The 12,983-nt window shown below is 42.3% G+C and overlaps 1 protein-coding gene across 1 annotated transcript; it reads left to right on the top strand.

The window, feature by feature from the left end:
• Window positions 1–312: 312 nt before the first annotated feature.
• On the top strand, window positions 313–9,805 carry LOC115407565 (sodium- and chloride-dependent GABA transporter 1-like). The gene is made up of 15 exons (XM_030117950.1): window positions 313–633; window positions 1,714–2,097; window positions 2,372–2,503; window positions 2,676–2,776; window positions 2,931–3,040; window positions 3,197–3,329; window positions 4,021–4,155; window positions 4,250–4,353; window positions 5,036–5,160; window positions 5,327–5,439; window positions 6,099–6,230; window positions 6,426–6,528; window positions 6,857–6,957; window positions 7,121–7,288; window positions 7,408–9,805. The coding sequence occupies exons 2-15, from the start codon at window positions 1,866–1,868 to the stop codon at window positions 7,864–7,866; spliced, it is 2,148 nt and encodes a 715-aa protein (XP_029973810.1). The 5' UTR covers window positions 313–633; window positions 1,714–1,865; the 3' UTR covers window positions 7,867–9,805.
• The last annotated feature ends 3,178 nt before the right edge of the window (window positions 9,806–12,983 follow it).

Genomic DNA, 12,983 nt, shown 5'->3' with positions numbered 1-12,983 from the left:
GAAAAAAAAATAAAATAAAATCCGAGCCACGTTTTAAGGAAGAATTCGAAGTCTTTGTTTTAAACAGTTACTCCATCATAAAACTTGCGTGCCTTGCTCAGAGGGCGCGAAAGGAAACGTGAATACCTCAGTGTCAATATTTGGATGGAACGGAAAGCGTGAAACAGTTGGAAATATTAAAAACAAACACGCGGCAAGTGCGATGTGAGTGCAGCCTATAGATGAGGAAGAGGAGGAAGAGGAGGGGGGGAGGAGGAGTGGAGGGGGGAGCGACTTTGAGATGACATTGAGGCTGTGTAGATGGGAGTTGAGTCTCTGGTTGTTGATGTTAGACAGTCGCACAAGGAGAAGCGGCTGCTGCCCGTGTTGATTCAGCCTCCTCCTCCTCCTCTTCCTCCTCCTCCTCCTCTTCCTCCTCCTGGTCTTCAGCACTGCTCCCCGCTGGACAGCTCCTGCCTGGACACCTCTAACGCTGCATGGTCCCTTTAAGTCTTTTAATGGAAGTAAAATCCATTTATGTTTCAAGAAATATTGGGAGTTTACAACTTGACCCGCAGGAGGAATCTACGGATACCTCGTTTCGAGATTTGTGGCAGGCAGCGCGTCCTCGGCGGCACAGATCACAGATTCATTGTGAGTAAACTGGGTGCTGAATTCTTGCGTCCGTCTGTGCTTGTGTGCGTATTTGAACTCCCATACAAACGAGTCTGGTGAATGCATGATTCTTTTTTCTTTCTTTCTTTCTTTTTTCTAATGGTTGAGGCGACAGCCAGCGTGATTTAATTGTGAATGGGGGGCTGTTAATATGTTGCTGGGGTCAGTGTAATGATTGCCTGATGATCCCTGAACCTACATGATAAATCCAATTAAATGTCGGGTTGATTTGCTGTTTCCTCGTCTGTGGGATGTTGCAAATGTGGAGACGCATTCTTGTGCGTTCAAACACTCGTGCTGGTTCTCAAAACGATCGGATAGAATGAAGATGCTATTTGTGGAGCCAGATGCGTAAAGCTTTTACGCATTGGACATCCCTTTGTCTTTATTATGCGTTTTGTGTTCCAGTTTGTTTGAGACCTCTCTGTATCCCTGCTCCTTTCATTTCTGTATGTGGACAACTGTCAGGAGAATCTGTAGGTGGTAACTGGTGGACTTCATTGTGCTTAATTCTCATAGGCTATTTGCTTTTGCTACGGTGCGTCTTGCGCTTGAAGTGCATGTTTGGATTTTGCAAATTCTCTCAAAGTTTTCCTTTATTATTTATGTACGTGATGCCAGTCTCTCATCTCTTTTTCAGACCTACATATTTGCAGATGTTGAATAGGCAACCGCGTCAGCTAATCTGTTTTTATATGTAAATACTACAATCATGCAATCAGTTTGCGTGCGATCTGTCGTCTTTTCTTTTTTTTAGTTGTGGAGACAAGTCAGGATGACTTTGCCATCGATGGTTTGTGGTGTTTGTTGAATCTGATATGAATGAAAATACTGCCACGGTTTCAAATATGTGAAGACGCGTTTTGAAATGCACATTTTGAAGTTGAACAGTGTCTATTTAATTTCATTTGGCATTGTGATGTGTGGATAAATGAGTGTAAGATCAATTTTCCTTCCCATTTCTCCCATAAACGAGCATTTATTTTTTTCTGCGCTTAAAAAAAAAAAAAGAAAAAACATAAACAAATCAGCAACCAATTACTCTATTCACGATTCCAGGTTAACGGCGACTGACGAGCCGTGTGAGCACAGGCTTCATCCTCAGACATTCGGTCCAAAGGTTAGGTCTCAAAACCGCGAAGCTGCTGTCTACGTGGACTGGTGCTGAAGCCTCCCGTCCGACTGCCAGGACCTCTGCCAAATCCAGAGACATGGCGACGAACGGCACCAAAACGGATGGACAAGTCACAGAACTGAACGAGGTGGCCGCGAACAATGACAAACCCAAGTCGCTGGACGTCAAACCCGAGAAGCAGAAAAAGGAGTTACCTGATAGAGAAACATGGGCGGGAAAATTTGATTTCCTCCTGTCGTGTGTGGGTTATGCAATTGGACTGGGAAACGTGTGGAGATTCCCCTATCTCTGTGGAAAAAACGGTGGAGGTAAACATTATTTTCACAACTCATTTTTTCTTTCTTTTTTTTTTCCTTTTTTTTTTACGCACACGGCGCGGGCCCTTTTGCGCTCCGCGCTGCACATAGTCGGTCTCACCTAACTGACCGTGTCGATGACATGAAAAGAAGGAAAGCCTCCTACACATGCAGGACTAATTAATTGACGTGGTGTTGCGGTGTTTTAAGTATTGCGTCATGTTGTTTGTGCTCAGCACTGGCTGCCTTTGCAGATGCCTAACTTGGTGTACTTCTGTCCATCCAGGTGCCTTCTTGATTCCCTATTTTTTGACCCTCATATTTGCTGGGGTACCCTTGTTCCTACTGGAATGCTCCCTTGGTCAATACACCTCCATTGGAGGGCTGGGAGTGTGGAAATTGGCTCCTATGTTTAAAGGTATATGAAATATTTAATCCATCCTAAGATTGAAATTCATTTTGAGCATAAAAGTCAATAATAGAAGAATATTTATGGTGTCTGTTGCTCTCATTGAGATAATTATGACCAGGATTTATAGAGGCCACATAACACACACACACACACAACCTAATTCATTTCTTCATGATAGGTGTGGGCCTTGCAGCAGCTGTCCTGTCCTTCTGGCTCAACATTTACTACATTGTAATCATTGCTTGGGCCATTTACTACCTGTACAACTCCTTCACCGCTGTAAGTATTCAGCGTGCTCACTTGATTCACTCAAATCTGAAATCACATCAGGTCAAGGCTGTTCCCTTTAACTGTGATAAGATTCTGCAAATCCTCTGTGTTATCAAGAGGGAAAAAAAAACCAAACAAACGAAACATTTTATTTGTTTTTCAGGACCTTCCATGGAGCACGTGTAACAATCCATGGAACACAGATAAATGCTATACGAACTACAGCATTGCAGATACCACCAATCTCACCAGTGCGGTGCTAGAGTTTTGGGAGTAAGACACTGACGGCCTCCTTTTGCTTTTCACATCAGCAGTGCTTTAAAATATCCTGCATGCATCCCAGGGCTTCACAAAAGACAGCCTCCCTTGCTTGCATGGCTATTTCCCTGTGTGCATAATAGTCTTATTGTTGCTTGCTCCGACTTATAGGCGCAACATGCATGAAATGACTGATGGCTTGGAAAAACCAGGCCAGCTTCGAGTGCCACTGGCAATAACACTGGCCATTGCCTGGGTCCTCGTATACTTCTGTATCTGGAAAGGGGTTAGCTGGACAGGGAAGGTAAGCTGTTTGCCAGATTTGGTTATCCAAGAGATCTCAGGATGTATTGGTTCCCTCTAAGGGGCAGTATGTGACAGCTATGCAATATTAATCGATCTAATATCGCCTCATCAATCATTTAGCCTGCAATCAGCATTGTCCAAACTGATTTTAAAATCAGAGAGAGGACAACCAAAAACTCATGTTCCCTAATCCCTCTTTGCCTCAGGGTGGCTCCTCTAATTCCATTCCTCCTGACACATTGTCTATAATGAGTGTGGATTCATGATAGGAGGAGCAACAAACAGCCATACGCTACAATCTGGTTTTGTCCTCTCCCCTCACTTGGAGCAGCTTCTCTCCCTTGTGATGCCACATTTTGAAAGTCTACTTCATCACATGACCATGGAAAATAAAATTTGTTTTGGTCACAAAATACCCCATCCCCCCCCCTCACATTTTCTGCTCACAAAATGCTTGCACAGAGTCACAAATGCACAGAGACAGAGAGAGATGATTCAACGTGCAGCTGCAGAGATTTCTTTTGCAGAATATTCTGTCTTCCGTTTCTTTTTCTTCTTTTGTTTCTTCTTGAAGTAAAATCTAAACAAGCCCAATGAAATGTGTTCTGTCAATTCACCATTTCACCATTTCATGACCCACACATGTCCTGAAGAAACAACGTCTGACACCATGATCTCGCTGTTTATAGGTTGTTTACTTCTCGGCTACGTACCCCTACTTCATGCTGTTTATTCTCTTCATCCGCGGTGTGACTCTACCTGGAGCTAGAGAGGGGATTTTGTTCTATATCACCCCCGACTTTGAAAAGCTCAAAGAATCTGAGGTAATGATGAACTATTATTTGATTCATATGAACTGCACGCCTGAGTGAGCGGGACTCAGACTCACACCGTTAAATCTTTGTGCTCCTTTGTCAGGTGTGGCTGGATGCAGCTACCCAGATCTTTTTTTCCTATGGATTGGGACTGGGGTCACTTATAGCTCTAGGCAGCTATAACCCATTCAATAACAATGTTTACAGGTAAGACTGGTGATAATCCATGAGCAGGATGTAATGTATGAGCCAATGAGGGAGGAAGATGTGAAATTTATTGGGTGAGAGTGAATCATTACAGCCGAAGATGGCAGTAATTAAATTGCTGCTATTTTACCATATTATACATCCGAAGATGGTATTCAAGGATACTTGATAAGAGCTTTTAAAAGGCCTTATTAATGCGAGTTCCTGGGCTGAATATAATAACAATCTGAAACGAAGGCTGCTTCTTTCTGTTAGTGTGCGAGCTGGAGAAAAAGAAGGTACAGAAGCTGGAGTGTTTTCTGCAGCAGCCTCGTGGTTCTGGGTCACATAAACAATCAGTTACATAAAAAAATAGTTGCATTCATTTTGTGCAGTTTGTGGCCTTGTTTTAATTGATTTAATATTTGATTCAAATACATGATAGTTGGTAGATGAGTTCTTAAATGTTGTATCTATAAAACTGTCAAACATTTATCAAGGAAACATTGTAGCTGAACATCTGCATGCAATCAGAAGGGCCACATGGCAGTGATGCATTCTCACAGCTGCTCTGGACAATTTCTTCTGTGGGGACAATTTTTAGGGAAGGTCATTGCAAAATGATGTTGAACAATGTGAATTTGCATCTTTCACAAGAGCTTTTTCTGTTTCTTTCTTTCTTTTTTGCATTTTCTCTCCCCAGAGACTCTGTTATTGTGTGTTGCATCAACTCATGTACCAGCATGTTTGCTGGATTTGTAATCTTCTCCATTGTTGGCTTCATGGCACACGTGACAAAGAAAGACATTAAAGATGTAGCAGCTTCAGGTAACTACACATCTCTGCCTTCTGTTCCGATTGTGTCTCTCAGTGACAGAGAAATCGCGCTCTGTCACCGACGCTGACTGCTAAACACGGCGTGTTGTTGAAATACGATGAAAATAACCCTGATGAAATGTGATTTTTTTTTTTTTTTTTTTTTTTTGCCGTCCAGGTCCTGGTTTGGCTTTTTTGGCCTACCCAGAGGCTGTAACCCAGTTGCCTGTGTCTCCTCTCTGGGCCATTCTGTTCTTCTCCATGCTGCTCATGCTGGGAATTGACAGCCAGGTAAGGGGCTTGGAGATGATCTGCTCATGGGCTGACCTAAATATTTAAATTCAGGTACATATCATGCAGCTCACCCCTGCGCTCTGCATGATAAGCATGCAATTTGCTTCTTGTGGACAGATATAGCTGGGCTTTGACATTGGCCGTCAAGCATTTTTAATGCAACTTTATCACCTCCATGTGCCCGCAGGCCCCACTGTCTGTCTCTCTTTATTTTGCATATGATATCTGGGTTTGGAAAAGACCGCACAGGTTAGAAAAACAGAGATGCAGAGATGCACTGGCTGTGACCACCGGTACCTCAAAGTAGAACACATAAATTATAACTCCATTTTAAATGTCATAGCCGCACCGCTTTTTGCACATGAGGGCTATTACAAAAATGGCCTCCAAGAAGTGGATGCTTGGTCATTCAGAAGATTATGTTAGTGTTTTTGTCCCACGGTTTGTTGCACACTGCAATACTTTGTCATTTGTCATCATGAGTCAGTTCAACCAGCAAAATAAAGCTTCTCTGGAAGAGAGTGCATTCTTCTTAATATTCGCAGACTTCAAAAAAAAAAAAACAATAGATAAACACTCTGCATATTAAGGATAAACAAGGTGCAAATAGTGCATATATTCATTCTTAATGTTGTTTTTATGGTTCTGTCCTTCAGTTCTGCACTGTTGAAGGCTTCATCACTGCTCTGGTGGATGAGTTTCCCAGAGCTCTTAGGGGTAGACGAGAGCTCTTCATCGCTGCTGTCTGTCTGGTGTCCTATGTGATCGGACTTTCAAACATCACACAGGTACAGCAGGGCAGCTCTCTCACGTGAAACACATCCATGATATCAGATTAAACATGTGATTAAGACACGCACCTGAAACATGGGCATTTCTGTAGCGTGCAAGAGGACATTTTCTACACATGATTAATCAGAGTTCCAAAGTATATTTGCACATAACGTCTTTTATAACGTTTTTATTCATTCTTTTGTGACCAGGGAGGAATCTATGTGTTCAAACTGTTTGACTACTACTCTGCCAGTGGAATGTGTCTGCTGTTCTTGGTCTTCTTTGAATGCATCTCCATATCCTGGTGCTACGGTGTGTATCATCAACATTTCTTGCAATGTAGTAAAAGAAAGGAACAAAATTATGAATATAATTTTTTTTTAAAAAGAAAATTTGTGCCACAATTTCACAAATTATGTTGATTAAACATCACCTGTAAGGGGGCTGAGGGAAAACGAGCGTTGCAAAACGTCACACCTATCCAGAGATATTTCCACAGCTTCAAGCGCAGTTCAGTCTCAAGGTCATGAGCACTCATGTGTTCCACCTCGCCATCCTCATCACCATGCATGGCAGACCGGCAGCAAATTGAAATAGATTGGATATGAATATTTCGATCATCGATTCATTTGTCTCGCAGGTGTGAACAAGTTCTACGACAACATCCAGGAGATGATTGGTTACAAGCCCTGTATATGGTGGAAGATGTGTTGGGTCGTGTTCACGCCTCTCATTGTCGCTGTGAGTACGCTGAACTAATAGAACAGTACATGTAAAGTCATGACACGAAAAACGAAACGATAAATAAAGTCAATATTACCTGCCCGGAGCCATGTCAGGCCGCGACAGCGCTGCCCGTAGTCGCTGGTGTCAGGATGCATAAAGCGTCTCGTGTCTCCCACAGGGCGTGTTCTTGTTCAGCGCCGTACAAATGGTTCCTCTCACAATGGGAGACTATGTGTTCCCGGGCTGGGGTCAGGGAGTCGGCTGGCTCATGGCGCTGTCCTCTATGGTTCTCATACCAGGATACATGATATATATGTATCTCGGGCTCAAGGGGACTTACAAAGAGGTGAGAAGGAAATCGCCTGTCGTCACTTGGAAAATGAGACATTTTGTCATCATTTTGGTTTATCTCACACTGTCACGTTCTCTCTCATCTAATTAATTTGTGTCGTGTTTCTCTCCCAGCGACTTCGAATAATGCTTCAGCCTCCCGCAGTCACCAGGCGGTGTCAGGAGAACGGGCCGGAGCAGCAAGTGGAGACCAACACGGCAAACCTGTCCAGCCCTTCCAACCCGGCCAACCCCGCCAGCCCCACAAACCCGGCCCCCGCCAACCCCGCCAGTCCCACCAGCCCGGCTCCCGTCAACTCCACCAGCCCGGCGACCCCCGCCAACCCCGCCCCTCCGCCGGCGGCTAACCCGGCCGCGGCGACCAGCCCGGTGAACCCGGCGACGAGCCCCGCCGTGACCACTGTAACCATCACCACCTCCACCACCACCGCGGCCAGTCCGGCGAACCCCGTCACCACGACGGTCAGTCCGACCAGCCCGCCCCCCAACCCCACCAGCCCGACGGAGCCCGTCAACCCCCCCAACCCGACCAGCCCGACCTCCAACCTGACCAACGCCGAGGCCAACGTGTAGGCAACGAAGAAACCCTCATGGAGCACGTAGACAAAAGAGAACATTACAAAGGACTTCCAAGATTATAATTGATTCACCTACCTCCAGGGGCAATATGTGATCTAAACAGATTTTCAAACCATGTTTAATTTTCTCTGCATTTGTCAAACCAGGCTGATGATGTGTTATTGTTGGTTTGGAGAAAAAAAAAAAAAAAAAAAAAAAACAATATCAAAGACTGTTAGTGTCCACAAATCCAACCGTAATTCTGAGTAAAAAAAAAAGAAAAGAAAAAGAAAATGTAAACATACTGTGTAATACTGTGAGAAAAGAAAAAAAAAAAACCTAGAGATATAGATTAGAGATTTGTTGAATATCTTCATGAATCAAGTAAATACCGTGTGAATATAGTAGATGAAGTAGTGAACAAAATTGACATCATTGAAGAGTGCAAGGGATGGCGTCAATTTTTTATTGTGGATGTTTACTAAACCTCACACAGTTGTCTCTTTTTCCAAATGTTGCTCTCTGTGAGGTAAAATACAGGCCACAAGGCAACGGGGAGCTCTGAGTAAGCACAATGCCAATAAGATGTTCATGTCGAGGAGTTCTGGAGCGATCCAGTATTTGTTGCAAAAGATTTTGTGTGTGAGAGAGACTGTTATTTTTTTTTTTTTCCGTCCGTTTATTTTTGTTTTTCAGTAAAAAAAAACGAAAAAAAGAGAGAGAAAACTTTTATGTGATCAAAACATTTTTAGAATTATTTTTAGGATGTTTTATACTATATGTGTTGTGATGGAGGACCAAAATCAATAGGCAGACAAAAGCAAAAACTATGCCAGTAAGTATTCGGTTGGCAAAGCACAGGGTACAAAGAAGTACAAAAAAAAAGAAAAAAAGAAAGAAAGAAAGAAAGAAAGAAAGAGAAGCACAGGGTTAGAAAAGTGATTTACAAACATTGACTATCCCGTAATGCTGACAGTCAATCCTGTTTACGTTTTGCATGCTTTCCTCAGGAACATCAGTGAAAATTTTTCTGAAATGTCTCCTGACAAACAAACAAACAAACAAACAAATAAAAAAAAAAAGGACAGAGCAGAGAAGGCCTTAAGCCAGTACACCAATTACAACTAAGCCATAGTCTGTTTACAGGACTGGGCAGAAAAACAAAATACCACTTTGTATGCTCGTACAAAAAAAAAAAAAAAAAGAAAGAAAAAGAAAAAAACCTGGACCAACTCTGTGTTTAAGTACAGTCATGATCTTTTCTTTATGTGTCAATGATCAATCATAGTTTGATCAGTATGTATTCAGCAATACATATGTAGATGTATAAGTGCAGGCCAGTAAGCAAGTGGTCTGTTTCTCTTTTTTTGTTTATGTTGTCTTTGCTTTACTAGTGAAAAAGCACAAAGCTTTAATTTCCCCAGACTCTTGCCATGGCGTGTTAGGACAATGTTAGTTTGCTTCTATGGCAGCTACTGTGAACGGCATCTGGTTGAACAGCACATGTTTACCTTGAAAAGCAAAACAACTGAGCGAAAAACGTGAAATGGCTACAGTTCATGTCCTGTGAATTTTGTATAAAGTTACTCTACCACAGTTTTCTCTGGAACTTTGTTGTAAAACCGTACTGTGTAAAACATGTAACTGTGAATGTCTGTACTACATTGGAAGTATTTGTCTAAATGTTGAAAAATGGAGTTGCTGTTTTCTGCAATAATATTTTGATCACAGAAGCTAAAGCACATATCTTACAGAAATATACGAAATGATGATGACAATGAAGATACTGATGATTATATTAAAAATAGAAACTATGTCTAGTAAAACAATATTGTTTTGTATATTTTTAACTGTCTCACTGCCTAATGTAAAACATAATATAAACATGATATGTATCTAAATGGTGTCACATGATAAAGCACGATTGTTATGTTATACAAACAGAAAAAGACTGAAAAAATAAAGAGTTATAGAAAATATAAAATTCAATACATGCCTGGCATATGTCCCTTGTAGCATGTGTAGCGGCAACATTTGTTTCTGGTAACACTGTTAGCAGAAAATTAGGTCAACCCCAACTATCTTATCAAAAGATGCATGCTGCGCTGAATCCTCCCGCAGTAATTGGCTGTTGTTCCCTCTCTCGTAAATAAACCCACCCTACGGAGCATTTCCACTCAATAAATACAGGAAAATGTGGGACCAATGGAAACACAGGGGGAGAGGAGAGGGGAAGCGGGAGAGGAAAGACCAAAGTGTTGTGTGACACATTCTTGCGGAATGAGGCCAGGTGGGACACGCAAAGTGAAATAAAAAATACCTCCTCAGCATTTTTAGGTGGAGATTAACTAGACTTCACAGTTGGGGGAAGAAAAAGTAATCATCACAGTGTACAGACGAGAAAAAAAATTCAGTAGGGGAAAGTGTCTGAAGCTCTGCCGTGTGGTTTTATTGAGTGTCAGAAACACAAACTGATAGAGGAGCTTCAGCAGGCAAGAAAAACACGGCCACAAAACAGCTCCTGCCCCGGGGCCTGGCGTGCCCACCCGCCCCATCTCCCCAACCTCTTACAGCTCAGTGTGTGTGTGTGTGTGTGTGTTTTCCTACATCTTCTTCTCCCCCACCTCCTGCAGTTGCTGCTTCCATTAGCTTCCAGTGTGATAAAAGAGACGGCACCAGCTGACACCACCACAATGACTCGCCGTGGATAAAAGAATGAGATGTCCCCTCTAGTAGCTCGTGGCAAATTGTGTCTCTGTGTGTGTCTGACAGAGAGAGAGCGAGAGAGAGAGAGAGAGGGAGAGAGAGGGGTGGAAGGGGTGGCAATGTGTGGACTGGGGTTTAAATATCGGCTCTAATGGCAGCTCCTATAAACGAACCCCTGATGGATGACTTAGTGTCCTCCTTTATTCCCAGTTGTGTAATTTAGCATCATTACCTATGAAAACCAGTCACCGCCAGCACAACCCAAACTTATGTCTCATGTCCACGAAAGCCATAGATCATCATTTTCAGAGGAGGAGGAAGCTCTTTATTAGTTAGGAGCAATCGAGCAGAACACAATTATTCTTCAGCTGGGGTCCACCGTTCTCCCCCACATCAGCATTTTCAAGCACCTTATGACATTTTGATCAGGTTGCATATTTTGGAAGCCACCGTGGAACACGCAGGAGTTCATATTTGACCCAATTTGAACCTTTTCTTGTTCGTGATGTGCCTCAAACAACTTGGACTGGCAGTTTTTTTTCCATAGAGTGGTGACAATTTCTCAGAAACAGCTGAAATTTAGAAAAAAAGGCACCTCTATGTTAGTGCTAAGATGGTTTTCTCAAAACTCCATTTAAATATCATGAAAATTGAAAGAAATAAAATAAAATTCTGTGCGCAATATTGTTTCTCTCCCATATAGTGATTGCAGAGACATGAAAATAGTCATTAGTTTTCTTTAAAAAGAGAAAAAACAACCTTCGGCTGTGTGTTTTACGCTGAGCTACGTCACGGATCGGACCCTGTGATTGGCTGGTTTAATGTATGACACCACTGGCCTAGATAATAACCTGAGTCAGTATTTCAGAACTCACTTCTTTTTCCCTAATGGGTCTCAAGCAAACAAAGAAGCCACCCTCCAAATCTCAGGAGCTTGAATTTAATTTCCTGTTTCATCAACTGAATGATGAGACGTTCACTGGCTCCGTGATTTTTGGGATACATGAATAAACTTGACCACAAGCTGACACAGTACACAATCTATGTAGATAGTGTTAATTTTTGTGATACTATTTTTTGTGTGCGCCGTCTCTGAACCGATCGGCTCCGGTTTTGTGGCCAGATCTGAGCAACGGGACATTGTTTGGTGTTTAGCATTCCTTGGCACTCTCCGTGGCGAGCCTATTTTTAAAGTTAAAAAGTGCTCGCAGTGTGGCTGCAAGAGAAGACACTGAAGAAGCAAACTGGTGATCCATGATGCTTTTATGAAAGGATGACAGAACGCTACGGCTTATAAACTCACACAGGCTGCAATGATTAATCCTCATAGCCCACTTAGAGCAAGAAAAACTAATTCTGCTGTGAAGATGAAAAGGCTGATAATTATGTTTATACTTTCTCTGTTTTTAACCCCAGTGCCAAAGGATTTTCTTAATCATAATGCTCTATTGAGTCTATGTTGTTGTGGGTCACCGAACTTGCATATTTTTGATGTGGATTTTGTGTGATCGCTTGTGACATCTTTTTTTTTTTTTTTTTTTTTTTTTTTTTTTTTTTCAGCAGAAGCATTTGGTTTGGCCCAGACTTCTGTCTGAGGTACGCTCGCCCGAGAATTCAAAGCAAATACATTAATGAATAACTAATCTTTGCAGTTGCATGAATCTACATATCAATGTAATCAGAGGATGTTGTGTGCGTGGCTATTTCCAGCAGAGGGGCTGAGAGGATGTCAACCATGCAAAGCCTCTCTGCATATATGCTAATTGAGCTCCATTTTCAAATCTGAATATGAACCTTGCTGATGTGAACTTGTTTACCGATTCACTTTTGAGGAGAAAGAGTGTCTTTTTTTTTTTTTTTTTTTGCACATGCTCATGCACTGCTGCTTACATATCAAACATACGTTTGTGCCGCTGCAGCCGGATGGGATCTCAGCCTAATGGGCGCGCAGTGGGGAAACCGTGGATTCCCAAAGATTTTGCTGTTTCATAATATGTACTCATGACACAGCAGATGTGGGCATTTCGGGGCGCAGTGCAGTTTGAAATGCAGGTTTCGGATTCAGAGGCTTTTGCCACAGAGGTCATGATGAGTTTGCATTTTGAGGTTGAGACTTTTTGTTTTGCAGGGACTGGTCTTCTCTGATTGCTTACAGAATTCGTTTCCATTAAAAGCATCACCTGTCTGTCGTATGGAGTGTGTAATGGATCTGGCAAATGTTTGTACTTTTATTTTCTGTTTAACTCTTGCCACACCCACTGAAGATGATACTACAAACCTGCATGTGTTCAGTATAATTCAAGTGTGGAGTAGTATTTTCAATCAAGCAACGCTGCATAGCAGAAACTGTGATTAAAACGAATCTCTGTGAGTGAGGGGGGAGAATTAAACGTCACGATAAAGAGGACAAGTTTAGCTAATCAGGA

This window comes from Salarias fasciatus, chromosome 20 (assembly GCF_902148845.1).
Source record: "Salarias fasciatus chromosome 20, fSalaFa1.1, whole genome shotgun sequence".
NCBI lineage: Eukaryota > Metazoa > Chordata > Actinopteri > Blenniiformes > Blenniidae > Salarias > Salarias fasciatus.
Note: the sequence above shows the minus strand (reverse complement) of the source record. Positions and strands in the feature narration are given on the sequence as shown.

What these genes read in the sequence shown, in the direction of transcription:
- LOC115407565 (XM_030117950.1), top strand. Translation starts at nt 1,866, where the DNA reads ATGGCGACGAACGGCACCAAAACGGATGGACAAGTCACAGAACTGAAC. An exon ending in CTGTGGAAAAAACGGTGGAG is followed by an intron (nt 2,098 to 2,371) that starts GTAAACATTATT and finishes CTGTCCATCCAG; the next exon opens with GTGCCTTCTTGATTCCCTAT. An exon ending in AAAAGCTCAAAGAATCTGAG is followed by an intron (nt 4,156 to 4,249) that starts GTAATGATGAAC and finishes CTCCTTTGTCAG; the next exon opens with GTGTGGCTGGATGCAGCTAC.